Source organism: Dromaius novaehollandiae, chromosome 21, assembly GCF_036370855.1.
Source record: "Dromaius novaehollandiae isolate bDroNov1 chromosome 21, bDroNov1.hap1, whole genome shotgun sequence".
Classification (NCBI taxonomy): domain Eukaryota; kingdom Metazoa; phylum Chordata; class Aves; order Casuariiformes; family Dromaiidae; genus Dromaius; species Dromaius novaehollandiae.
The window spans coordinates 8539852-8564367 of NC_088118.1; the positions used below are offsets into that span (position 1 = coordinate 8539852).

Sequence of the window (24516 nt, forward strand, 5' to 3'; positions counted from 1 at the left end):
TGCGATAATATAATAGTAAATGCGATAATATTAAATGCGAAAATATTAAATGCCATGATATTAAACGTGATGTTAAATGTGATAATAAATCCATCAATAATTGCAACAATAATTGCAACAATGATTGCAATAATAAATGCAATAATAAATGCAATATTAAATGCAGCAATAATTGCAATAATAAATGCACTATTAAATGCACTATTAAATGCACTATTAAATGCAGCAATAATTGCAATACGAAATGCACTATTAAATGCAGCAATAATTGCAATAAGAAATGCAATATTAAATGCAATGATAAGCGCAATAATAATTGCCGTACTTGCAATAATAATAAATATAATACTAAATACTATAATAATTATTATTATAATAATAAATATTATAATAATATTAGACTGATCTCATTTAATATTATTAAATCGGTAAATAAATCTGCTCCGGGGGCAGCCCCATGCCGCTCCGGCTGGAACGGCCCACAGCGGGCGATTTTGCCCCATTTAGGGGCTTTTTGCCCTAAAACACTCAGGCCCAGAGCAGGATGCAGTGGGACCCTGCTCATCCCGAGGCCCCCGACGTGGTTTAAATACCGCTTAATTCTCCATAACGTCTAATTTGGCCGCCGAAAACCCGCGTCCGTCCTTCCAAAAGGCCGTTTCGGCGCGCGAGCGGTTTCCTTACCCCAGTTTTACGGCCGGAGGCAGCGGGGAGGGAAAGACGGGGGGTGGATCGGACCCCCAGGGAGGACGCCGCTTCCAGGGTTTTTTTCCCTCCCCTCCCGGCCGCCGGCCCCATCTGCCTGCCCGGCGATCCCGGGAAGGATCCGTCCCTCGGAGCCGGACAGGGGGGTTAATCCCGGCGCGGGACGCCGCTTAATCGGCTCAACAGCGGCCGGTAACGACTTTAACATGGTCTTAAATCAAATCGGGCCGGGGAGGGGGGGAAAAAACCGCTAAATATGAGAAAAGGGATTAGAGGAGGCGGATTAAGCCCCGCTTTGCCCTCCTGCTTCCAAGCGGCGCCGCGCTCGCGGGATCCGGCCGGGCTTCCCCGCGGGAACGGGGAAGATCCCGAATTTCTGCGGCTGCCCGTCCCGCCGAGGAAGAGAGAGACATCTCCGCGTGCGTTTGCTCGATTTTATTAGGACCGACACATTCATCGTATGTCACAACTTCCACGGATCGATGAGTTTTCGGGGGGGGGGAAAAAAACCAAAAAAAAAGAAAAAAACAACCAAAACGCCGGCCAGCAAGAAAATGGGGCTTAATATATAGGAACAGCTCCGAAAAGGCGTTAAATGTTTCTTCCCGGCCCTCCCCTCCCGCCGACATCCCCCCCTCCCCAAAACCCCGTCCCCGATTCTCACAGCTTTGATTGCATCGATAAGCACGGTTCGACAAAACGGCTCCCGGGTTTTCCGCCCGGCCACGGAAAGAGGCTAAACTAGAACGTAAAAAAAAAAAAAAAAAGGAAGAAAAAAAAAAAAAAAGGCCAGGAATTGTTTTAATGTTAAAAAATAAAATAAAATAAAAAGCGGATATGGCGACACTACGAGTAAAGTGGGAATACATCACGGAAACCAAAGTCTTTTTGCAGGCAACACTGTCTGGAAACGGGAGAACACTTTGACGGGCGGAAAAAAGTGAAACTCTAAATTATATACAAGAGTCTCTAAGGGTGGCGTTGAAAAACAGTCTCGTTTAATGTGATTCGAGGCTTAACTCGCCGTTAGCTATTGCTTATTTATTCAGGTCTGTAATAACACTTTATATAGAGACGGATGTGTAAAAATGAAACGTCGTGGGGGGGACAAAAAAAACCAAAAAAGGGGGGTTTTGTATGAAACGCAAAGCGTTCGCTCTGTCCGATGTGGAATGTACCTACAAGTCAGTTCGTTTTCGGGGCTCCCCTGGCTCCGTAGAAAACCGGCCGGGCCGCCCGGCCACGTGCCCCGCTGGCCCGGGACGAGCTCGGATTTTGTTTTGCGTAACCGTCCGCGAGCGTCTTTCGCTCCGGAGCTTCCCCGGCGCTCGGAAAGGCTCCGACTTGCCCGACCGCCGACGGACGGGATCCCAAAGCGTCTGGTAGTGAGATGGAGACCGGGCAGAAGCCCTAAATCCTTATGAAGGACGAGATTCAGTTGTTAAACTTTAAGGGGTATCCGATGGCTTTTTCCAGGCACTCTACCAAAGAGCCGGCGGAAAGAAAATCCCTCTCCACTTCCACAAATTTGATGTAGATGGACTTGGGCGAGACGCCCGGCTCTACGACGCAGTTCTGCGATAAAAACCCATTGATCCCGACCCACTCTTTGCTGAAGGTTTTGGTGTTGGCCTGGAAATGTAAAAACAGGCACTGCTGCAGAGTCCTCACCTCGGCGATGCCCAGGTAACAGTAGATGATCCTGGCCGCCTCCATCTCCACCCGGAGCGAGGCCGGCGGCGACGGCACGTCCATCTCCGCCGGCGCCTCGGCGACGGCGTCTCGGTGCTCGGCCAGGGGCGAGCGGGGCTTCTCGTGGCACTCTTCGTACCCGATGGCGTACAAGCCCGGGCTTTTGGGGATGCCCCCCGGCAATAAATACTGCACGACGTTGCCGCCGGTGGGCTTGGAGTGGGCGATGGGTATCCAGTCGATCTCCATGTGCAGCTCCAGGCACCGGGCTTCGCTGATGGTGATCTCCAGGAATTTGTAGTAAACGTTTTTCCAGTTCATTTTCTGCACCCTGGTCATGATGACCCGCCCCTCCGGCTTCTCCGAGTTGAAATACTCCCGGAGCCGCTTGCCGAGGGGCACCTGCGAGCTGATCTCGGCGTAGTGGTAGCGGATGTCCTCCTTCCAGCGCGTGTTGTAGCCGATGCCGAAAATGGCCAGCTTGTTGGAGAGGTGCAGCCTGGAGAAGTCCGTCCAGCTCTGAAACAGCTCCCACTTCAGCTGCACCGACTCCAAGATCTGCATGATGTTCTGCATCACGTCCCGCTTCCTAGGGGAAAAAAAAAAAACAGAAGAAAAGTAGCAAAACACGGACAGAAGGATAAGCCGTGAACAACGGCTTGGCCGCGAGCGGAGCTGCAAAACCGCCGCGGCCAAGGCGCTTTCGGGGAACGCGGCGCGAGCTGAGTTTCCACATCGTGACGCTAACGCGGCCGAAACCTCCCCGGATGTTAAAGACCCTCCCGCGTTTCCCACGGCTGCTTCTGGCTTCTGCCGACGACGTCGAAGCAGGTTTCGATGGGATTTATACTTTGGGAAGCCGTCGGGGTGGGAGCTTGGCGCGCGCAGAAGCACGTTGGAGCAGCTCCGGTGAAGCCGGCCAACACAATCAAAGGCATAATTAGACAGGAGGCAAAAAACTCTTAATTTTATGAGGTCTCGTTCCCTAATCGAAGCCGTGGGAAGATGCAATTTTGATGCCTGCCCCGCTTAACCCCCCCGCTCACGCTTCCCTGTTGCAAAAACGCACTGCAATCATTTTGGTGGCATCACAGCCCCAAGAGGATCAAGGTCCAAAGCCGCCGGGTGCCTTCTCCTCCCACCGCCCTGGGGTCATCCCGCTGCAGCCCAAATCCCCGCACCAGGCGACACGTTTTTCTGCTGCAGGAACAAGAAATGAGAAGCAGGAGAGAGGGAAAAACCCTCTGGAAAAGCCAGGCCGGCACTAGAGAGCTCACGCAGCTGGTGAGCAGGTCCTCCAGACCCCTGGGCAGGTCTTGAGACCTGGCCCTACACCCTACGTCTCGCCAATCCCCACTTAGGACAACATGAAGCACTAAAACTAAGCAGGACTAAACCTATGCGGTCTTTATAAGAGCCCCCAAAATGCGATTTCTAGCTTGAAATCTCCCGCCGGCATTAAACGGAAAACCCCCTTTTTTTTTGCTCTCGGCCGACTCTGAATCCGCTCAGCTTTGATTTTCCGGCTCCAAAGGTGCATTTTGTCTGACGCACTCCGCCGGCCTTGGGCAAACAAGCGAACCAGGGCACAGAGCCTGGTTTTTCTGCCTCGCGTTTGTTTTGCCGTTTGCACAAGAGGCGCTTCGAGAAAAAAAAATCTCAGCGGGAGACAAAACCTTTCCTTTTCAGAGGGTCTCCTCCTCCTTTCGCCATTAGTGATTATTTTAAGGAGGAAAACACGAAGAATTTGCTGCATTTCTCTCCGCTACAGCAGCCAGCCCTGAAGTCGAGGGGCCAGGTGCTGTCAAAGCTTTATTTTTCTTTTTATTATTGCCCTTTTTTGGCTTTATTTTTATTTTATAAGTGCCCTCGGAGGGCGCCAGGGTTTCGCCACTATTTCTCGCTTGCGGAAAGCTCCTACCTGCTCCAGCTCGCAGCCCGGGACGGAAAGGCTAAGGACAGCAACCCCGTACAAGCAAAATGCACGAGTATTTACCCCCTAAAACACTTTTATTCACGTGCAAACCCTGCAGCGCACCATCCTGTACGTTTTCGACATTTCGGAATAATTTATCCGGAGAGGATCGCTGGCAGCGCTTTGCAGGCGGGAGAGGACGGGGGAATTTCCCGCGGAGGGAAAAAGGGGAAAAGAAGTCCTGAAAAGCTACGTGGCACCGAGGACCGAAACCGTCCCCCCCAAGCGCGCGTCGTCCTCTCCAAGGGTCGAGCAGATGTGGGAAAAGCCTGGGGCCATCCAAGCCAGAGCAGCAAGAAAAGTCAAACCCTTACTGCTCTTTTTTCCCTTATTTTTCCTTTTTTAAAAGCAAATCCCAACCGAGCGAGACGAAATTCCCGCGCCCGGCGAGCTCTGGATTGGACTCAGAAGCCGCGTGCTGGAAGCAAGCCATTAAATTTATAGCGAACTCATTTGCTGCACCTTCCTCCAGCACGTCGCCTGCGAACGCGCGATCCCTTCCACCGATTGCACCGAGACGACTCAAAACCGGGCCCAAACGTTCAAAATTTGCACGTGCCCGAGAACGCAGACGAGCTGGAGTCCCCCCTGCTTTGAGTCAACTCCCCTGCGTTTCATTAACGCCAATAAATTCAACGTTTATCTCTTCTCTGCGGCTTTTAAGAATAGCTGCACTCTTATTTTCTTTTTTTTTTTTTAAAGGTAATAAATAATACCTGGCTTATCTGCGTTATCAGCCGTGTTTATCCTGCCTGCTTTTAATCACCGAACGCTTATTTCCTTATCTGATTTCCCACGCGAGCGCGGAGCTGCCGGCTGCGCTCTCCCCGTGCAGCATAAATCCTCCGCGGAGCCACACGGGCAGGTAAATCGGTTTGTTTTTACCCAAACCCGCAGCTTGGAAGGGATCTGAAGGCGAGAAAGCCAAAACGGGACCGAGCAAACTCCCCGGCACGTCGGCGCGTGGGAATTTCCCGATTTCCATAGCCTCAACTTGGAAACTACTTTTACTACCTCCTACTAAAAGCCCCGACGGTGCAGAAAGCAGGAAAAGCGCTTATTTAAACCCCTTGCTTTGGATTGCTCAATGTATTAAAATGACAAAGCGTTCAGGTTTCTTTACGGTTTTAACAGATGGGAACTAAGTCAGAGTTAAAAAGTTCCACGTAGAAGGGTAAAAAAAAGCGATTTTCAGCAGATCTCGGTGCTGAGAGCAGCTCTGTGCTTTCACTGAAGCCGTAAGACCGGCTTCCCACCTGCGTGCTTCCCAAAATGCCCAAGTTTGGAGACTCCTGTGTTTTATAGAGGGAATTGGGGGGAAAAAAAAGCACCCTGGAAAGGTCTAAGGTACCAAATGCCAACCTAGCCGTGCATCCACACAACCAAAACCTGGGAGGGAAAATTCAGTCTTCACATGCTCCCCTGAGTCTTGATTTAGGAAAATTCAAGCTTGTTTTAATGTGACCCCCTAAAGGCACTTCCCAAAGGTGAATTTATACCAGAACAGTGCTGAGACACCATTCGAAGAGGCCAGAATACTGTTTATGCTGGAAAAAAATTACATTTTCCTCATCCTTGTGTTACTAAACTGAATTTGCTCCACGGTTCTCTAAGAAAAGGTCACCTTCAGGTAGGGGCTAACCCTGGCAAATCCATCTGAAAGGTGGAAGCAAAGAGCTCAACGAAGCCAGACCATTACAAAAACAGCTTATTTTTAACGTTTGCAATTTTTTTTTCATTTAATTGCTGTAAAAAGCCTTATATTCCTAACCAAGGACCCTACATAAATGTATATAGCGCTGATGAATTACTACCCTACGCAAGCTTGTTTTCCAGCCTGGGAAATCACATATTTTCTTAGGACAACCCTATAAATTATTGGGAGGGGAGGATGGAGGAGACCGTTGCCCATATATGCTGCTGCCCTGAAGGGCCTGCAAGGCAATTTGAGACACTTCCCTGCATCGCAGACAGATCTAAAACCACCCCAAGGCTTTTAAAACCCTACAGATTGGAAGCAAGCAGCCGGTCTGAATAAATACGGCACGATTCCTTTCATTTTCCGAAATACTCTGTTATCGTTGGCGAGGCAACGGCGCTTCACACGCTCACGACCTTCTGAACGCTCGGGTATCTGTCAGCTTAAACCGATCCAAAAAGGTTACAAGGCAGCTCTGCAAAAGTTACAGAAATAAATAAAAAAAAAACCGCAAGTTTTGGCATGCTTTCCCACCCCGGAAGGGAAACGCATGAACTTTTCATGCGAGGATTCCTCGCGCCGAGCCAAGTCGACGACACGCACTGCTAGCGGCGTGGTGCGTCCCGCTCCTCCCTCTTTCTCCTGCTCCTTCTATATTTGCCTTTCCATCTATTTTTTATTAAAATACCTGCCCAACGTGCCCTGCTCTACACCTGAGCATCCAGGTTGTGTTTCTGCAATTACTTTGGTAAGATAGATACTTAACAACACAAGGAATGCTTAAAAAAAAAAAAAAAAAAAAGCTTTTTTCCTTATGTCCCAAGGGGCAACAACCTTCAGGCAGATGGAAAAAAAACCCACAAAAACCAGACTACAAATAGATCCAAGAGTCTGGACTCGTCTCTCGACACCCACAGCCTGCCCACACACATCCCTAATGATGCTGATGTGCATTTTACCCGCGTCTTAAGTCCTCGCATTCATGTAGTGAGTCTTGTTTCATTTGCTGTAGCCAAGAAAAGACCGAGTTGTGAAGCTTTTCAGATGCTCTGAGGTAACTGGAATAATGCATAAAGCAGATTCAACTGTATGAAGAGTCTTGCACAACGTATTTATAATTATAATCAGAAGTTTCGAATATCCTCCCTCCTGCACAACATCCCTAGGGAAACGCATTCCAGGGTAAAACATTCATAAATTACTTACTGCGTGTCTTCTGAAGACTCCTGTTTTATCTTTAATGTTCTTTTTGTGGTAGGCATTTCATCTGAAAGGTAAAATTCCAACACATAATTATATTTTAAATAACGTTCCCGGGGCTGTCTTTTAAGGCTGAAATTAAAATCAAAGTCGCTTCCCAAGCCTGACCGTCCCCTCAAGTTCTGTCGCATGCGCGAGGCAGCTCCTATTCCCCAATCCTTCATTACTGTTTTTTTTTTTGTTATTTTTTTTTGATGTGACACCGTTGAAAGGTTTTGCACTTGCAAAGACAGATTTGGATCTTTTAAGGACAGCAGCACCGTTCCTGCTATTAAATCACGAGTCGATTTAATTGCAAACTAAAATTGTGAATAAAAAAAATGGGGGGAAGAGGAGACTATTCTGCTTTCAATAGCAGATTTGAAGAGCAAATACCAGAACAAATGCATCTATATCCCATTTAGATCGCGAGTGCAAAGCGTTTTTCTCATAATTTCTCCGCACATTAAGAACATCGTCAGCCCAAGCGCCCGTAAACGTCTCGGCGACGCTACCGAAGGAAAACGGTGACAAACCATGAGACCACAGTTTGAGTCACCGGAGCGGCGAGACAGATTTAGCCGTCGTTTACGTGAGATTTAAAATGTCGCCTTCCCCCTCTGCCCGTCTCTCCCACGTGCTTCTGACTTCTCGAATTCCCTAGGGAAGCCCGCGGGAGCCGCGACGCCGCTCGCTCGCAAGCCCGCCGTCTCGACACGGCGCTGCAATTCCAGCCTCGCTTCCCAAGCGTCCGAATCCAGATCCGAATCCGCGGCCGCCTCTCCCAGCCCTATTTTCGTCTACAAATCTCAAGAAGGAAAAAAAAAAAGCACGCCAAGGGCCTTTACCCAATTCGCCGTCTAACCGCGGCCTCGCTCGGGTCTCCGGGGAAATGCGTTTGATTTACTTAAGTTCCCTCCGCGAAAATAAACCTGTTTCCTCCATGCTCGGGCCAGGGAGGAGCGCGCACCCATAAAACCAGCGGCTCGAGGGATGCAAATACCTATAATATATATACATATACCTATAATAATACACAGCATCTATTGTAGCTGGACCAAACCGCTCAGATCAGCGTTTTTATTTATTTTTGCTTTTAATCGAGGCAACGATGCGGTAGCTTGCTTTGACAAAGTTAAATAAGCCATAGGCAACAAGTCTCCAAATTAATTCTTATCCAGAGGACCTGATATCACTAATTTAAACAGGAAAACCATATGCGGGGGGGTTCGTGTCGGCTCCCAACATCGGCCTTTGAGCTCTCTCGAGGCCGCACATCTGGTTACGAGCGTATTTACGTGTCGAAAACTGACCTGCCAGCGAGGGCGCGGGGGAAGAAAGCGAAGCGTTTTTAAAAATCGGCAGCATTAAAAGCAGCGGTCTAGGAGTTTTGCCCTGAAGTTAAACGAAAAGCTGCTAAATGGTGACCCACGGGGCTCAGCTGCGCCCGGGGGGCCTCCGAAGGAGGGTTTTGGGATGGAAAAAGCTAATATTGGTCTAGATGCCATGAGTAAAACTGAGCAGGGGGGTGGGAGGGAAGGAGAATGAGGATCGCTGTCTCCTCCTCTTCCTCCTCCGCAACTTCTGGCCTCGTACCCTTTTTCTCCAGCTTTGCCCTCGAAAAACAAGTCCCGATGGCAGTTCCAGCAGCCTTTGGGGGCCACGGATTGCTTTCGCCGGCGAAACGGGGAGTTTTCCCCCTTTCTCCCCGTTTATACCAGTCGCTCAGCATCCGAGCGCGTTAGGGCCGAGCCGTGGACGGGAGGGAAACCCGGCGCCGCAGGATTTCCTTACCCAACTCCTGCTCGCCGGTCTGGTAGCAGTGCAGGTCCTGGCTGTGGTTGCCCCAGTCCTCCTGCGAGTACTCCTCCATGGTGCTGCCGTCCGACTCCAGCTCCTGGTACAGGCCGCTGCTGTTGATGAGCACGGGCTGGCAGGGCTGCGAGTCCCATCCGCCCTGCCCGAAGACCTGCTCCAGCTGCTCGAAGGTGTAGCTGCTTTTCCGCTTCCCCACGCCGTGCTCCTTCACCCGGCTGTAGCACCTGCGGAGGGTCTGAGACAGAAAACCCACACGTTCATCACCCGCGGGCGACGCTGCGCGACGGCACACGTTCGCTCGCGGCTGCTAGAGCTTTTTGGGGGGGTTTTCTTCTTAAACTTATGCTGCTCGGTCTTTGCCACGCGCTACGATACGAACTGCAAGTTAATCTACGCCCGGCGGGCTTTAGCGGGAGCATCTACGACACGGGACCGCGTCGCGTAGCGCCTACGGGCTCGCCCGGTTTAACTTGCCCGGTTCGTCCTCGTCCCCGCTTCGAAATGCCCCCAAATCTGCTCTATACCATAAGGGGGAAAGAAAAAAAACCCAACGGATTTCCCCAGAGATACCAACCAGCCAAGAAAACGCGTACCTACTGCGAGGAGGAGAAAGCAGAGGCGGTGCGGTGCCCACAGCTCGGAGAAGGGGAGCGGGGAGGAGAGAGGAGGGAAGGAAGAGAGAGGAGAGTCCCCGAAAGCACAGTCCAACCTTCCTTACTCTGGTAAGAAGGCACGAGGTGCAAAAACGTAGGCCTAAGCTATTTAGCTAGGAAAATATATATTACTTACATATTTTGCCTTCCTTACTAACTCACTCTGTCTCTTGGGGAGCTGCTGAAATTTAAAAGAGGTCAAATCAATAATGCTCCAAAGCCCCAACCTTGCACATATCAATCATCCCGTACGAAACACCACCGAGATGGCTCCGTCTGCTAATCCATTAAAACAGATTTCAGCGCAGAGGCCAGAGCTGCCAATAAAGACAGATGCAAAAACCTGGTCTAGTTTTGCCGAGCTTTTTAACACCCCCGAGCCGGCAAAGCTGCGTAAGCCCACGATTTCCGTCTACATTTCCCCCCTAATCCAGGGCGACGGCCAGCTGTTTGGGGGAGAAACCGGCCTTTACGCACATCCCTCAGTGTGTTTTTAATTCTAGCACCGGTCGTCTTTTCAAAGACGGCACCGGGCTCCAGGTTTGTTATATCCCGATGGTTTGCAGATCGGTTTAGTAGAAAAAACAGCCTTTTTGGGCGTGAAGCTTATTAGGCTGCCTGGGCTCCAGCTTTAACAGCAGCCAAAGCCACCTCTGGAGTTCAAAAGAGGCCTTAATTTGGGACTAGCTAGTCCTGGCACGTTGCTTTCTGGAGGAGGACCACAGCTCTTAAAGGATTCATCGTGTACATATCACGGCAAAAAAAAAAAAAGCGTGTTTTTCCCCAAAGGAACCTTACGTCTCCAGAAAGCTCCAACCTACCTAATGCTCCTCATACACTGGTTTAGCAGCATCGGCAGGGAAGGAATACATTTCTAACCAGTTTTCCGCGGGATATTCAGAGCCCCGGGGGCAGAAGCAAAACTGCTAAGCAGCGAGCCAGTTCTACCCTGCTGTTTGAGGAGAAAAAATAAAATAAAAAATAGCAATAGGCACAAGAGTTACTCGGCGGTTTAAGAGGAGGACAGGAAAGCTTTCGCCTCGCTCGCCGTCGGGAGGCTGCAGAGAGGAGGCTCGCTGTTTTGCGACGGCAGAAAAGCGGTTTCAGAGAGCCGAGGCCGAGCTCGAGCAACATCCCGGCGCGATATCCTAGCAGCGCCTTCGGGAAAGGGATTTAGGCTTCCCCACGGGGCACTGTGCCTACCAAGCCCTCCGGATTTGGGCTCGTCCACCTCTCCAGGCAAACGGGCAGCGTCCTCTCCGAATGGGAATTTTAAGCTCCCGCCGTCTCCGCTGCCAGCGGGGTGGAAAGCAACCGAGCGTGTAAACACGAAACGAAGGACCCGGCCAACAAAACCTCTCGTATTCACTGGAGATGCTTTCAGGTCCCCAGGGCTGGAGGCACGGAAAAATTCGGCTGTTAAAAGCAGGCAGCAAGACCCCCTCGGGGGACACGGAGGCAGTTTTAAGCAGTCACGTTTCGGAGCAGAAGCGCGCTTGAATGTGGTTTCCTTAGCGCCGTAGCTCTATTTTCTCGCCTTTAGGTTAAAACCTCCCAGAGCAACATGGGCAAACTCTCATATCGCTCCCAAACTCTTAAAAGCCACCTGAGCCAGATCTTGAAATAAGTTCCCCAGGTTTTTGCAGCCACCCCGGCTTATCCAAGCGAGCCAACCGCACGTTTAGAGCCTCAAACGGCACGTTTAAAGCTGTGTCTCGTTAGCAGTCGAGCCAAACGAACCGTCCCTACCACGGTTAACCAAAAAACTTCAGTATCCCTGGACAAACCCTCTTGGGAACGCTCAACATCTGCAGTCGCAGGCTCTATTTTTAAGTGCGTGTTTCAAACAGCTCTGCCTAGGAATGAAGTTCTCGACTATCCCGTGCTGGGCTGTAGCCTAGTAGTAATTAGCTATTCCACGCCGGCTAAGAACTGGCTTATTTTGTCACGAAAATCAGTTAAGCCAGAACCTAATCAGCAGGGACTAGTACAAAAATTAAAACTGAGCAATGCAAAGAGGGGGAAAAACTAAGGGGGCAAAACTCTTGGTCGGTAGGTCGAAAGTATATACAAGGCTACCGCCTAGCATGATCCATCTTTTATCTCCCTTTCCGGCAAGAGATGAGCTAAAATTTGAGCATTCAGCTTTTGAAAGGTCCCACCAGGAGGCTGAAGGCCAAGCAGCTGATGGCTCCTCAGTCCAGCTGCCTGGAGCACCGAGATTCCTACTTTTCCTTCTCTGGTTTCTCCAAGAAGAAGCAACATCCTCGTCGCACATCGCTCTTCCAAGATGGATCTGTCCTGGAGCAGGAAGATGGTTTTGCCTCTGCAGCTGCCTGCGGCTCCCGCAACGATTCTCATCGTCGAGTCCACGACGAGACCTAAATTGCTTGGACTTCGGAAAAAAATCCCCTAGATGTTACGGCACCGAACGGCTCAGGCATCTTTCCGAGAGCAGGACACTTGGCTCGCTAAGGTTTAAGGATGAGTTTTTCCTTACGTACCTCCTCCTCTTCTCCTGGAGTCCAGCTCAAATCCTGCGCCAGGGTTTTTAAAGTGAATATCCCCACTTCGGTGAGGATACAGTCAGGAAACTAGTAAATAAGACAGGTCTGTTTTCCATTTCTTGATAACCGCTTGGTCATTGAGCAGACTGGAAGAGACCACGGCTTTGGTTTATCATTCTGCAACACTGGCTGCTCCATACAAAAACCGATTATCCTTGCTTAATTTAGCATTTAAACACTCCACTGAAAGCCCACAGGAAGGGGTGGTTGAAGAGCTCAACGTGGAGGTTTGCCACCTTCTGATCTTGCCACCATTTCTACCTTACGAGCCCTACAAGAAGCAAAGCTGTGCAAGAACTGATTGCCCTGCAGGAACCTCAGCATGTGGATTAGAAAGTCTGGTCAGAAAAGAGGTTTTTTAAATAGAAATATATGCATATATGTAAGTTTTGAAGGTGGCTGTAGATGCAGCCCTCTTTTGGGCAAAAAGTACAGTGAGGTCCACACCACGGTGAGCTTTTTAGATACAACCTCAGAAATGGTCTGACACAAGAAGCTCCAAGACGTCCGATCCGAGACATACTCTGCTCGGCTGGATGCTCCACAGAGCGGTCACCTGGCCGACGTGCGTGTTCACATTAAATGGTCACGTTGAGCTATTAAAGTCTTAAACGATAGCTGCTGGCCCAGAACGGGTCCCAGTTGCCCAGAGCACCACTTAGCAGCATTCAACTCCAAAGATGCACTTTTACTTAACGGCAGAGAAGGGCTCCCTGGCTTTATGTACTAAATTAAGAAGGGCAGTATCAAATGGCTTCCTTCCTCCCTGTGCCAGGATACTCGCAAGCAGCAAGAGATGAAGCTGTGCTGAGACGAGAGAAACGGCTTTTGAAGCACGGAGGGATGAACGGCACGGTGACAGCTCTTCAAATCCTCGTTCCCAAGTTGTCCGTTCGGAGCCCGTGGAAATGGAATTGAACACTGTCATCTGATACCTCCGTCCGACTCGCTAGCTTGTGAACCAACCTTTAGGTTAGAAGATGCCGGAGAAACATCAGACCCAAGTGGGATATTGCCACGACAAGCCCTGTTTCCATGGTTTACGTATCAGTTTCTCTCCGGAATAAAAGAAAAAGCACCTTAGACCCTCAAGAGAGCCATATTCCTTTGCAAAAAAGATAGCTGATGATTTAAGAGCAGCCTCACGCAAACCCACCCTGAAAATTTTGCAGAAGCCGTCGCTGAAGCTGCGGCCGAACATCTGCCCGATCACAGCACTCCGGGATACCCCGGCAGTCAAAACAAATCATCCTGTGCACCAAAGAATGAAGCCTCGATCATATCCTGATGCGCCAGGACGCACGGGCACTTCCTGAAGGATCTGGCTCCTGGTCCAAAGGTCTCCAGCCTAAAACACGGAAAGCGATGCAAAGGTCTCGAGGGGAGAAGGGTGGTGAGGGGGGAAGATAAGCAAGTTCATGACCTGATCAAGATAGGAACTAGAGATCTCTTTGGACAACGACACTTCAAGAAGGCAAAGTCATCCTACAAGATAAGGCATGTCAGTCAACACAAGTAAGACTTAAGTCACGTTAATTAACTGGAGCTAGAACCAACCAAAAAACCACAGCGGATTTTTCACCACTACCAATTTCTAAATCACTGTTAAATATATATATAAAAAATAAGCTCGTCTGAACAGGGATTATTTACAGAAGTGCTGTAATGCATCGAGTCTCCCACTTTTCCTTCACCGGGACGGCAGAGTTCGGATACACGCAAGCTCTGAGACCTGAGCCTTATTGCGTTAGCAGGAATTCACATCTCTAATCAACCTGAGACCTGCGGGGCTTCGCCAGGGAACGACGGCGAAAGAAGCCAGGCTCAAACGAGCCGCGGCCCCGCTGGGCGAGGAAGTCACGCAGCGATACGCGGCGCTGGGAGATGGTGTCTCAAAATAGCCACCCGAGAAGATACTCTGTTGGCTGCTGCTATTGGAGTCAAGAGAATAAAATTATTCCTACCCTTCTCGTGGATTTGATGCTAATCGGGCTACTCATCTCGAGGGGAGAGATGAGCTTTCTCCAGCATTGCCTGCGCACGTGCAGATGGCCGGGCACCTCGGCCTCCCTACAAACGAAGCTCTCGGGTCTAACACCGAAGGAAAAGAACAGAAACTCGTTAGAGCTCCTTGCCTCGAGAAGGCCGAGCAGTGAAACCCTCCACCTTGCCCGCACTCACGACAGCCAAAGGCTTCTCGCCCCGTAAAATGGTTAGATGGGATGCGTGCGTCTTCAAGGCAAAGAGTTCTGCTCACAGAGACACAAGAAAGAGGTTCAACTTAGTCCAGGCGTGAGCTTCACCTGGCATTAACCGCCCAGGAACGGTGGGACTGGAGTGATGTCTCCTCAGAGACATGTCTTTAGCCATAAATCTTTAAACTGCGTGCCAGGAGGAAGCCCCACCGATGTCAGCGGGAATGAAACCGCACAGAAATGCCGCAAATCCGCACGGAGGAACACCTGGAGCTAGGCAGGCTCTTGCTCACTCGGAGACAGCAGGTTGCCAAAACCGGGGCTAGGAGAAGGCTTCTTTCCCCAGGTTAGACTAGGTGCTGGTGGGGGTTTTTTGCCCTTGCGTGACGGAGGACAAATTCCGCTTCCAAAATGCATCTGGAATCTCACCCACGTTCAACGCGATGAAACTCCAACGAATTCAACCAGTATTAAGGGCTTGTTTTCTTCGTGCTTTCCTTGCTAAACCCTAATAGCAGAGCTCTTCAGGACAACTGCACCTAGCAGCGCTTTTCCATACCGCTTGGTCAACCAAGGCATTCTTTGGTAGATTACTGAAAAACAGTATTTAAAATGTTATTACTTGGAAGCAAGAAAGGCCATGCTTGAGTAGATTGTGTTGCCATCAGAAACACTCTTCCCTAAACCACGCTCCAGGCTTTGCTCATCCCCTGTGAAGGGGACAAATATCGTTACGCCATCCATAATCTGGCTCTCAAGAATAGCCCTAAGTACAGCAGTCCGGACCAGAAAGATGAAAAGCCCTCAAACAGGCGAGATCTTGGCTATGAGCAAGACAAGACAGACCATCACGGCTTACATCCCTGCTGGTTCTAGTTCTCAAATGAAGCAGCAGAGCGAGCCCAGAGGCCTCTCCAGAAGAGAGAGAAGAATACAAACCCTCCCACCGGCGGCAGGGAAAAACTCTTCTCTCCAAAACCAACGTCGGTCAAGCGGTAGAAAGCATCAGTTTAGCGGCACCACGCGGGAAACCACTCGGGTAGTTCAGAAAGCTTAAAAAAATGTTGACGTGCAACATGATCCTGGAAGCGTATAATCACCCTTCCTGAGGCTGGGGTCTCCGGAGGAAGGCCAACGCCAAGCGAGAGTCCAACCTTGCTGCCGTTACAGGATCCGGGAAGTGAGCCAACGCTGTGGGAAGCTGCCGACAGACAAGAGATCAGCACCTGTGCTTTAGCTGCGTGAAGAAAACGTTATCAGTGGAGAGTAATGTCTAAATCCAGACCAAGGGAAAAAGCTGGGAATGAAGTGCTGGAAGTGACCGAAACTCCCGTCTTCATCAGAAAAACCAGTCAAAAGAAGGGATGGCAAGTGGTAAGACCGTGGTGGCCCAGAGCATCATCTACTTAACCCCTAAATTTATACCTTTAGCAGGATGAAGCGTAGCCTGGGACAGCGACAAAGGTGAATCTACTCCCGTACAAGCACTCAGAGCTGTATGCTTTCGCAGCAGCTTCACTCTGTTAAGCATTTCAGGTGCATCCAGTTACTTCTAAAAGCAATAAAAGCCACCATCAACCATTTAACAACTGCTGCAGCACTGTCAGGGAAGAGTCCCGGTGGCATCAAAGCGGTCTCTGGAATACTACTGCCAACGGGACACCCCAAATTTCAGCCTGCTTTTGTGTGTTGGCTAAAAGCAAGTGATAAAAAGGTTTCTAATGCTTTTCAAGTCCTCAGTAGTCTACGGCAGAGGAGCAGGATACAGAAAGATGGAAGATTTAATGTTCACAACAGATTTAATGTGCACAACGGTGACTCGCTCAGAGAGGCATCCTCCGCAAGCGGCTTTTAAATGACAAATGCTCTTTGTGCCGCGCAGTTTAGCACCTTTGCAACCTGCAGAAGAAGCAGCGAGTGACCTTTTGTTCCTTTGGCGACCCAACTTAGGGCGCATCTGCATGACAAAGCCACCACCAAAGCGCTGCGGGCCAGATGACGCAGGCGATGGGGTCTGTGCCACTAAACCACCTCCCGGGGCAGCTCACCTCTGCCGGCTTTGTTACAGCCATCGATTTTCTTTCTCTGGGTGCTTTTTGCTCGCCTACCTCTGTGGGACAAGCCCTGTGCCGCGAACCAAGCTGCAGGATCTGAAGAGCTTTGGGGGAAAATATCAGGTTAGTGAGTCTGAACCTCTACGACGAGTTCTTAGCTTACAGCGATTTCTGGTGGTGACCCCCCAGCTCACTCCCAGGCTGGTTACAGATAACAGGTTTTGGGGAGGACAGTTTACACCCCAGGACTGATATTAGTCAGAGGCCACATGGCTCCCTCCCTCTATGGGTCCCTGCACCCATGATGGTCATTTTGCACCCATGCAACAAGCAGCAGATGACCCAAGAGCGCCAGAACGACCACGTGCGGGTGGACCAGGGCGCTTTAAACTTGCGATAAGGCCGCAGGAGCTACGGGGCAGTGGAGACGCTCGTCCCGCACGTGCAAAGTGTGCCAGATGCAGAAGAGCATGACACCGCTCTGCAAGGACACCGCAGCGAGTGGCCTGGCCGGCCAAAGAGAGCGGATGCAGCTGCTCTCAGGCAGGGTTCACTCCACGTGACGCCCACACCACCGATCTCCCAGCGATGCTGCGCCCCTGGAGCTCCACGATACGTCCAAGAAGGAGCAAAAAAAAAAAAAAATCCGTTCTTTGTCACGGAAGACTTTATTTTTTCTGGCCTATAAATGTCAACAGAAGGTTGCTCCCACCTACTGAGGCCTGGGAGATTCTCCGGCAAGCAGTTCGCTGTTGGAGACGACTCAGAACAGGAACTGCAAGAAACCACCCAGCCTGGAAAACTTACAGCTTATTTGAATCTACTTGAACGAACTTCTTTGAATCTATTTAAGCCCAAGAAAAGAGCAAGAGTTAACTCGAACGCCGCCCGCGAGTATCTCAGTGGGTGGAGCAACTAGGACAAGGATCTCTGAGACAACAAGAGAGGAGGTCCCGAATGCAAGGCAAAGATAAAACGCGCCCGAAAAAGGGAAGGCAAAGCTGTTTTAAACGCGATTAGCCCTCGGATAGGCTGATACGCCATCCTTTGAAGCCTTCAAATTAAAAGACAGCTCGGTGCTTAAAAGTTTGTGGACCCGATGGTGAACGTCTGGAAGAAATTCCACCACTTGCATTAGACAGGAGGCCAAACTAGATAACAGCAGTTGCCCCTTCTGACACAGGCTCATTAGCGTAGTTTTTTCTTCTTTAACAACCACTTCTCGCTAGAAAGGTCTAAAAATAGATTGTTTACATCGTAAAGCAGCTAAAACCACAGCCACATTAAAACTAAGCCCGTCATCATCGTTTTACATATAGCTTAAAGCGAGAGAACTTGAAAAGCTGATATTCGAGCGCGATTTTTCACTCCTCCCTGTTTAATGTGGGCTAGTGGCATTCGCTTCTCCCCTTTGTGGGGAGAAGACACTAACCAGTGTCTTCAAGGTGTATTTTCTTTCTTTGCAATGTGAACTGCATACTTAGCACCCAGCCACAAAAATCTACATAAAATAACCTGTCGAAGGTGAGGCTGAGCTCGCTACAGTCAGAAATTCGAATACCAGGGCTTGCGACCAGCAGCAGAAGTCATGAATCGTCGCAACAGAGTTAGAGGCTAGATCTGCTCTTTAAATAAACGCCTTGGCCCTGACTATGGAGAGAAGTAGATAAGTTTCAGTGGCTCCATCACACGCAAAAAGCAGAACCTGCACCTTCCATGGCTTTACAGGTGAAGAAATGACAGGTTAAAGATGCCTCCAAATTCGTTTTACCCTTCTCCCGCCGCTCCGCTGCAACTCTTCAGGAGGAATTCCTCTTCGCTCGAAGAAGGGAGCGCTCGCTGCAATTACGGCCAGCGAGTTTCCAGCCCTGGGAGAGTCTTGCAGCTCAGCGAAACAAAGCGCCGGCAGAAGAAGGAGCCTTTGATTTCACCTTTGATGGAGAAAGAGGCACGCGCCAGAGGAAGAAATGCTCTTTCTGCAGATTTAAAAACGCATATGATTAGCTATTGAAAAATAACCGCTGCGTATTCGCTCAAGAACGCTCCTTGAAAAGCCCTTTATGGCCTGAAAATGACCCTCGACTTGCCTGGCGCTCGTTCTGCTGCGACGACCGTAAAGCCCGAGCTCATCGGCACTTTCCCACAGCGCCCGCCTCAACCTGCCGTTTCGGCCACGTTTAAAGGCTGGAAGAGGATGAAACGATGACGTTTGGGTTCCCCGATCAAAAGCAAACGCGAGGAATACATACTGGGCGTCTCGGCTTTTGGCCTTCATACGGCAACTTCACTGCGCGGAGCACGAAGCAATAGCTCACGTTTCGAAGGTTATAAATCTCCGTTTTGCAGCTCCAGTAAGCAGCTAACCTCCCGCTCTCTAGCTGAAGCGAAAACATCGCTAGGGGAAGGGCAAAAAAAAAAGAGAGAGAGGTGACCGCATGCAAATCTGGAAAGGGTTTGGCAAAATATTCCCTCATCTGCATTAAAATTAATAAGGCGGATGTTAAAACCGAGAGCAAAAGGCCGTCTGCACCTTGCTGCGGGGGGACAACTGCTCGCAGGATCTATAAACTGATCGCAGGATCTAGCCGCGCCAGGCTAAATCTCCAGCTGTAATTTCCGACTAGGAACGGGCTTTGCCAAAAGTAGCAGGGCTGGACAAAAAGCACGCGCGCTTTAGTAAACAGCTCTTTTAACGAGCGCTGAGAGACCACAGTCATAGGAACAGTCGGAGAACACTGTTAAACAAAAAAAAGGATTAAGGATACAGCCCGAAGTGCCAGGATGAGGAAGCTACAGAGCAAAAAGCAGCTTCTGGGAACCCGGCAGGCGGAAATCGAGACACTTCAAAGCATCTGCAGCTCCCCGATAGTTAAGTTAACTGAGCCAGAGACCTCGGATCAATAAAAATCAGGCTCTTCCGAAGGAATAAACCAGGAATAGTTGTTGGAGCTGTTACGTGTGAATCCCTAAATTTGAAACAGACCCTCCGGAGCGGCCAAATTGAGCAGCGGTCTCGTTTCCAGATCGCAGGCCAGCCCCGCTCATGTGCGTGAAAGCACATGCAGATGTTCGGAGACAGACAAAATCCGAACTGGGACCTTCCTTTACATCCTGTTTGAATTTGGAGGGAATGCATACATTTGATATAACCGGAGAATCGGAAAACTCTGCTCTTCGGAGCTGACTTCTTCCTTTTCTGCTCATTTCTAACCCGCTCTTCAAGGCTTGGCGGCGGCCGGGGAATTCAGGTGTCTTGAAGAAAGCCAATATACAGTTCGTATCTAAAAGGTTATTTGGAAAATCCGTTGAATCCAACATAACTTAAGCGTGATTTCGACTTATAATACATCAGCAAACCCTTACGGTACTGTCCCTTGATGGGCATTATATCAAAGTATCATATAAAAATCATGGAAACAGGGAACATCACAGCTACAGTTGATAATAAATGGAAGGATGCAGCTAAGCCCTCCCTCATTCATCGGTCATCTCCTCGGCTCCGCTTTTAGCTCAGGCGGCCAATAGCAGGAGACCGGGAAACTCCTGTGAGCCGCCCTTGTTGCAACAGGGTGCCTGAGTTTTTCCGCTCCATCTGAAGGGATTCGAATATTGCCCTTTCCAAAGACCCTCGTAACAGCAGGGATCCAGGAGACGCGAAAGCTCAGGCAACAGCACGACCTCACCGTCGGGTGCACGGGAACACGGCAAGCCCCGGGACGTGGGCGAGAAGCAAGGAAACCCGCCGGGAAGAGTCGAATCTTCGCAAGCGAGCGGGCAGCAGCTGAATCGGGGTCGGACGCCGCTAACGTCGCGCTGCTGCTCTTCACCTGGCCGCTCTGGCAGAAAGCCCAAGGCTGGGCCAAGCACGAATATTTGGGACAGACTAACGCGCCGATGGCAAACAGACAAGACGCTTTAGATCGAACCTATTAACCTCGACGCAAAGGCGCACGTTATTTAAGAAGAGTTGACCCAAGCGTGTCGCGTGCTCATCTAGAAAGATCCACAGACAAATATCTAACAGATCTGTCGAGATGCTCTTGAAGCTTTTGCAACATAAGTGTGAGCCCTGTTCTCTTTTGCTCCTCCTAAGCTGTTTCACATGTACAATTTGTTTTCTTTTCCCTCAACATTTAACATTATATTGACAAAGATCTGTTTGGGCTTTTCTCCCCCCTCAATGGAAAGGAGGAGAAACAGCTCCCCTGCAATAAGCTCATAAATCACCGGGAAGGCGGGATCTCGCGGCAGTCGCTAAAGCGATTTCCCTGGCCTGAGCGCGCTTCTTGGGCAGCCACGACCAGCTCCGACTAAAAGTCTCGTCCAAACCCAAACAGCCGCTCCCAGGCTGCTCTAAAAGCGAGACTTTTCTCCCTCAAAACCTGCTTAACACCTTGCAAAATATTAAGTTTCAAAGCTCAAAACAACTGCAGCCAAAAATGAGGGTAGCGGTCCTCTACTGGCATTGCATAAACTCCCACGACAACCAGAAACAGCCTTGCGGACAAGCAAAGCTGCCTTAAATCGTTTTCCCACCACGCATCGGACAAGCAAAACCTAAACTGCACAAGTTTCTGGGAAGAAGAACCGATTTAAGCAACGATACCTTGAGAGGTGCTCAGAAAACAAGGCACTTGGAGAGGTTTCCCAAGGTATCAAGTGCCTGCTTAAAAGCAGCATCTCTCCAAAATATTCTGGTGCATTTTAAGCGTTCTGGGAAACAAATCGCTGAGTTGAATGGCGAATATATGGAATCAAAGGGATAATGGGAGAAAATATGTTAAGAAACTAAGGCTGAGCTTCCATCTATAGGAAGGGTTTGCTTGTTTCTTTACCACCTACTTGATTTCCAGAAACGAAGCGCTATCCTAATTAACGGAGATTGAAGGGCGAGCCTCTTGCTGGTAGGATGCTCAGCAAGATATTTAGCTGCCTACAAGACACACTGCTTTACAGAAACCCTGCAGAATCCCCTCACAGGAGCTTATTTCACATATTTTGCAAATCCAAGAAGGATATAGACCCAGAGAACCACAGCCTGGCTCGATTAGTGCAGCTGTATTTAAGGGATGAAAAGGGGCGCAGAGAAGCAAACGGCTTTGCTGACCCCGAGCAATAAAAGATAAGATGTTACTTTTTTATTGATCGACATTTTAAGCGACTGCTTGGGGAAACCTAATGGGTCGCAAAAGGGGATATAAAAGCCTCGGGGGAACTCGGAGCGTTTAATTCGCCCTTCTAGGTTTCATTCGTGCTTACAAACTGAAACCCGTAGCGATTCCTAGGCACCTGCCGCTGGATTGCTGATGACCCCAGAGCGTTGGCGCCTGCCCTGCGCTCGCACGCTGCAAACCAGCTTTTACTATTCCATTGGACGGCTCCTCCGAACACCTCTCCTTAAAAAAAGCAGGATAAGCAGAGCAGCTACTGCTGAAATAAACCCCAGCTCCAACCTTTCCCTTCTCCCGCGGGAGCGATGCGACTGGGACGACGTGCCTCTCTGAAACCCGCCGCTGGAGGAAACGCCTCCAATCGCGCTGTTTAACGCGCTTCAATTATTAAAGAGGTTTCCCAGACCGCAGCGCGCTCCGCCGCGACCCGAGGGAAGCCGTTTCCCCCCCGTAACGCAACTCCGACACGAAGGACGGAGCTCCGCAAACCGCGGGGGTCGCAAACCCCTCGTTCGGCAGGGAGCCGCCAGCGCGGCCACGCTCGAGGCTGGAAGATGCCGGAGGATGAGGAAGGGGATGGATGCGGGGAGGCGGTGCCGGATGCCCCCGCGGGAGGGGGACGGCCGCCCCGCTTGGGGCCGAGGGATGCTGGTGGCTGTCACCCGCACCGGGGGGGACCCGGAGGGCCGAGGCCTCGCGACGCAGGGCCCGGCACCCCCGGCACCCCCGCGGCCGGCCGAGGCGGGGACGCGGCCCCGGGGTACCTTGATGCGCTCGCGGCACTGCGAGGGCGTGCGCTCGTAGCCCAGCTCGGCCAGGGCGCGGGAGACGCGCTCGTACATGGCGGGCCCGGGGGCCTTGCTGCCGAAGACGGTGCCGGCGCCCTCCAGCTGCTGGTACCGCGCCTCCACCAGCCGCTCGTTGCCCCACACGGCGATGAGCGCGTTGGTCTCCGCCGGCGTCCACGACATGCCGCGGCAGGCGGCGGCGGCGGCGGCGGCGGCGGCGCCGCCCGGCGAGAAGGAGACGGAGGGCGAGGCCCCGCCGCGGCCCCCCGCGCCGCCGCCGCCCCCCAGCCCCGCCGCGCCGGCCGCCGGCCCGGCGCCGAGCGGCGAGGCGCCGCTGGGGGTGGAGGGGTCCGAGAGGCTGGGGTTGCCGTCGCTCAGCGCCCCCGGCGAGCCCGGCGACAGCACCTCCATCTTGGGGATCTTCAGCGGCGACTCGGCGGCCGGGAGCTGCGAGGAGCCGCAGGACGCCGCCATATTGGAGCTGCCGGACCGAGCGGGCGGAAGTGACGCGCGGCTCCCCCCGGGAGGGACTTCCGGCAGCCCCGAGGAGCTGGGGAGGGGGAGGCGGGCGGAGGGCGGGGGGGGAACGGCGCGCGCGGAGCACGTGCCGCCGCCGGCAGGGGGCGGGGCCGCGGGGAGTGGGCGGGGCCAGGGAGGCGTGGCCTGGCGCCAGGGGGGCGTGGCCGCTGGGGCAGGCGGCGGGGGCGTTGCAGGCGGCGGGGCGCGGGGGCGTGGCTTTGCGGAAGGGGGTGTGGCCTCGCGGAGGTGGGCGTGGTCAGGGTTCGGGGCGGGGCTGGGGGCGTGGGGGGCGTGGCCTCGGGGGGGATGGGTGGGGGGGAGGCGGCCGAGCTGGCGGAGCCAACCCATCGGAGTGGGCGTGGCTCCGGGGGGAGTGGGCGTGGCTCCCGGGGGAGTGGGCGTGGCTCCCGGGGAGTGGGCGTGGCCAGGGCAGGGAGGGGGCCCCGGGCTGGGAGGCGGGTCCCGCGGAGCCCGCAGGGACGGGGCGCTTATAGACCCCATAGGGACAGAGACCCCGCAGAGGGACACGGGCCCCGTGGATCCTATAGGGACACGGGCCCCATAGGGGCAGAGACCCCACGGATCCTATAGGGCCGTGGGCGCCACTGGGAGAGACGCTGTCGGACCCCATAGGGGCAGAGACCCCACAGGGACGCGGCTCCCATAGCTCCTGCAGGGCCGTGCGCCCCATAGGGAGACACCCCCTAGACCCCATAGGCACATAGACCACATGGTGACCCCACAGACCCTATAGGGACACGGACCCCATAGGGACAGAGACCCTGTAGGCCCCATATGGGTGCAGACCCCATAGACCCCATAGGGATATAGACCCCGTAGACCCCATAGGGACAGGGACCCCATAGGCATGAAGAACCTCATAGACCCCATAGGGACACTGTAGGCCCCATAGGGATGTGGTGTAGACCCTATAGGGACATGGACCCCATAGGCATGTAGACCCCGTAGATCCCATAGGAATGTAGACCCTATAGACCCTATGGGGACATGGGTCCCATAGGGATGCAGACATCCCACAGACGCCATAGGGACAGACACCCTGTAGATCCTATAGGGACGTGGTACTCATAGGGGCAGAGATCCTGTGGACCCCCTAGAGACAGAGACTCCGTGGATGCTATAGGGCCGTGGAGGGCACAGGGAGACACCCTGTAGACCCCATAGGGACAGCGAGCCTGCAGACTTCATAGGGGCGAAGACCCTGTAGATCCTATAGGGACGCGGAGCCCCTGGGGATGAAAAACCTCATAGATAGACCCCATAGGGACAGACACCCTATAGGCCCCATAGGGACGTGGGCCCTGTAGACCCTATGGGGACATAGACGCCATAGTGATGTAGACACCATAGGTATATAGACCCTATAGACCCTATAGGGACATGGGCCCCATAGGGACAGAGACCATGTAGGTGCCATATG

The 24516-nt window shown here is 51.9% G+C and overlaps 1 protein-coding gene across 5 annotated transcripts; it reads right to left on the reverse strand.

Moving 5' to 3' along the window:
- Positions 1-1125: 1125 nt before the first annotated feature.
- MSANTD2 (Myb/SANT DNA binding domain containing 2) lies at positions 1126-23063 on the reverse strand. 5 transcript variants are annotated; one of them, XM_064524369.1, is made up of 6 exons: positions 22533-23063; positions 9918-9959; positions 9105-9363; positions 7278-7338; positions 7031-7129; positions 1126-2986 (listed from the first exon to the last, which is right to left on the reverse strand). In XM_064524369.1, exons 1-6 carry the CDS (start codon positions 23028-23030, stop codon positions 2140-2142), a joined length of 1806 nt encoding a protein of 601 aa, XP_064380439.1. In that variant the 5' UTR covers positions 23031-23063; the 3' UTR covers positions 1126-2139. The 5 variants fall into 5 exon arrangements, with proteins under 5 accessions (XP_064380439.1, XP_064380438.1, XP_064380440.1 ...); XM_064524368.1 differs by having other exon boundaries at positions 9918-9962; XM_064524370.1 differs by lacking the exon at positions 9918-9959.
- Between the last annotated feature and the right edge of the window lie 1453 nt (positions 23064-24516).

Bases quoted from the DNA above. Each gene is read 5' to 3' on its own strand.
- MSANTD2 (XM_064524368.1), bottom strand. From the start codon at position 23,030: ATGGCGGCGTCCTGCGGCTCCTCGCAGCTCCCGGCCGCCGAGTCGCCG. The intron at 7,130-7,277 runs GTAAGTAATTTA...GCATTATTCCAG, and splicing joins GAGTCTTCAGAAGACACGCA to TTACCTCAGAGCATCTGAAA. The intron at 2,987-7,030 runs GTAAAATGCACA...TTTTTCCCCTAG, and splicing joins TGCGAGGACTTAAGACGCGG to GAAGCGGGACGTGATGCAGA.